This window comes from Pterocles gutturalis, unplaced genomic scaffold (genome assembly GCF_000699245.1).
Source record: "Pterocles gutturalis isolate BGI_N339 unplaced genomic scaffold, ASM69924v1 scaffold17157, whole genome shotgun sequence".
NCBI classification, from domain to species: Eukaryota; Metazoa; Chordata; class Aves; order Pterocliformes; family Pteroclidae; genus Pterocles; species Pterocles gutturalis.
This window is the reverse complement of record NW_010115722.1, coordinates 1-744: the sequence shown is the minus strand read 5'-3', so window position 1 is coordinate 744 and position 744 is coordinate 1. Positions and strand designations below refer to the sequence as shown.

At 65.2% G+C, this 744-nt stretch overlaps 1 protein-coding gene across 1 annotated transcript in view; it reads left to right on the top strand.

The window, feature by feature from the left end:
* ZNF687 (zinc finger protein 687) overlaps positions 1-437 on the top strand; it is a gene marked incomplete at its 3' end in the record, with an annotated part of 2262 nt that extends 1825 nt beyond the window's left edge. Inside the window, exon 1 of the mRNA XM_010075287.1 lies at positions 1-437. This exon is cut by the window's left edge and continues 1825 nt beyond it. Within this exon, the coding sequence (XP_010073589.1) occupies positions 1-437 (437 nt within the window).
* Positions 438-744: the final 307 nt, after the last annotated feature.

The following is a 744-nucleotide window of genomic DNA, read 5'->3' as shown; positions in this document are numbered from 1 at the left end:
GCTTGGCTCGCCACTACGACCGGCGCAGCATGCGCATCGAGGTGACCTGCAACCACTGCACCAAGCGCCTCGTCTTCTTCAACAAGTGCAGCCTGCTCCTGCACGCGCGCGAGCACAAGGACAAAGGGCTGGTGATGCAGTGCTCCCACCTGGTCATGAGGCCCATCGCCCTCGATCAAATGATCGGCCAACCTGACATCACCCCCCTGGTCTCCGTGACGTCCTTCCCTGCTGGCACGGTGACCGGCGTGGCTCAGGATGCCTTGGCCATGGCCAACGGGGCTCAGGACCTTCCCATCCTGCCTCTGAGCAGCAGTTTGGAGCAGACCAACTACAGCTGCTTCAGGTGCCTGGAGTGCAAAGAGCAATGCAAGGACAAAGCCGGGCTGGCCGCGCATTTCCAGCAGGCAGTGACCACGGCGACCACCAGCAGCACGGTACGGCGGTGGGAGGGCGGCGGGAGGTGGGTGGTAGACCCACGGCACCCCTGGGGATGAGGGACAGAAGGGGACACCTCGCCGGACGCTGCCCGCGTGCGCCACGTTCCTCCCTGTGTAAAACTCACGTGGGAGTGAAAACGCGTGAGCCGGGATTTGGTTTGTGCCCGCGAGGCGCTGGGAGGAGGGAAGCGAGGATGCTGGTGGTGAAGCCGCCCCGTGGGTGCAGGATTGGGGTGCGGGAGGGAAGAGCAGGTCCCTGAGCATCTGGCACCTGCTGCAGGACGCAGCCGTCCCCGCCGAGCCG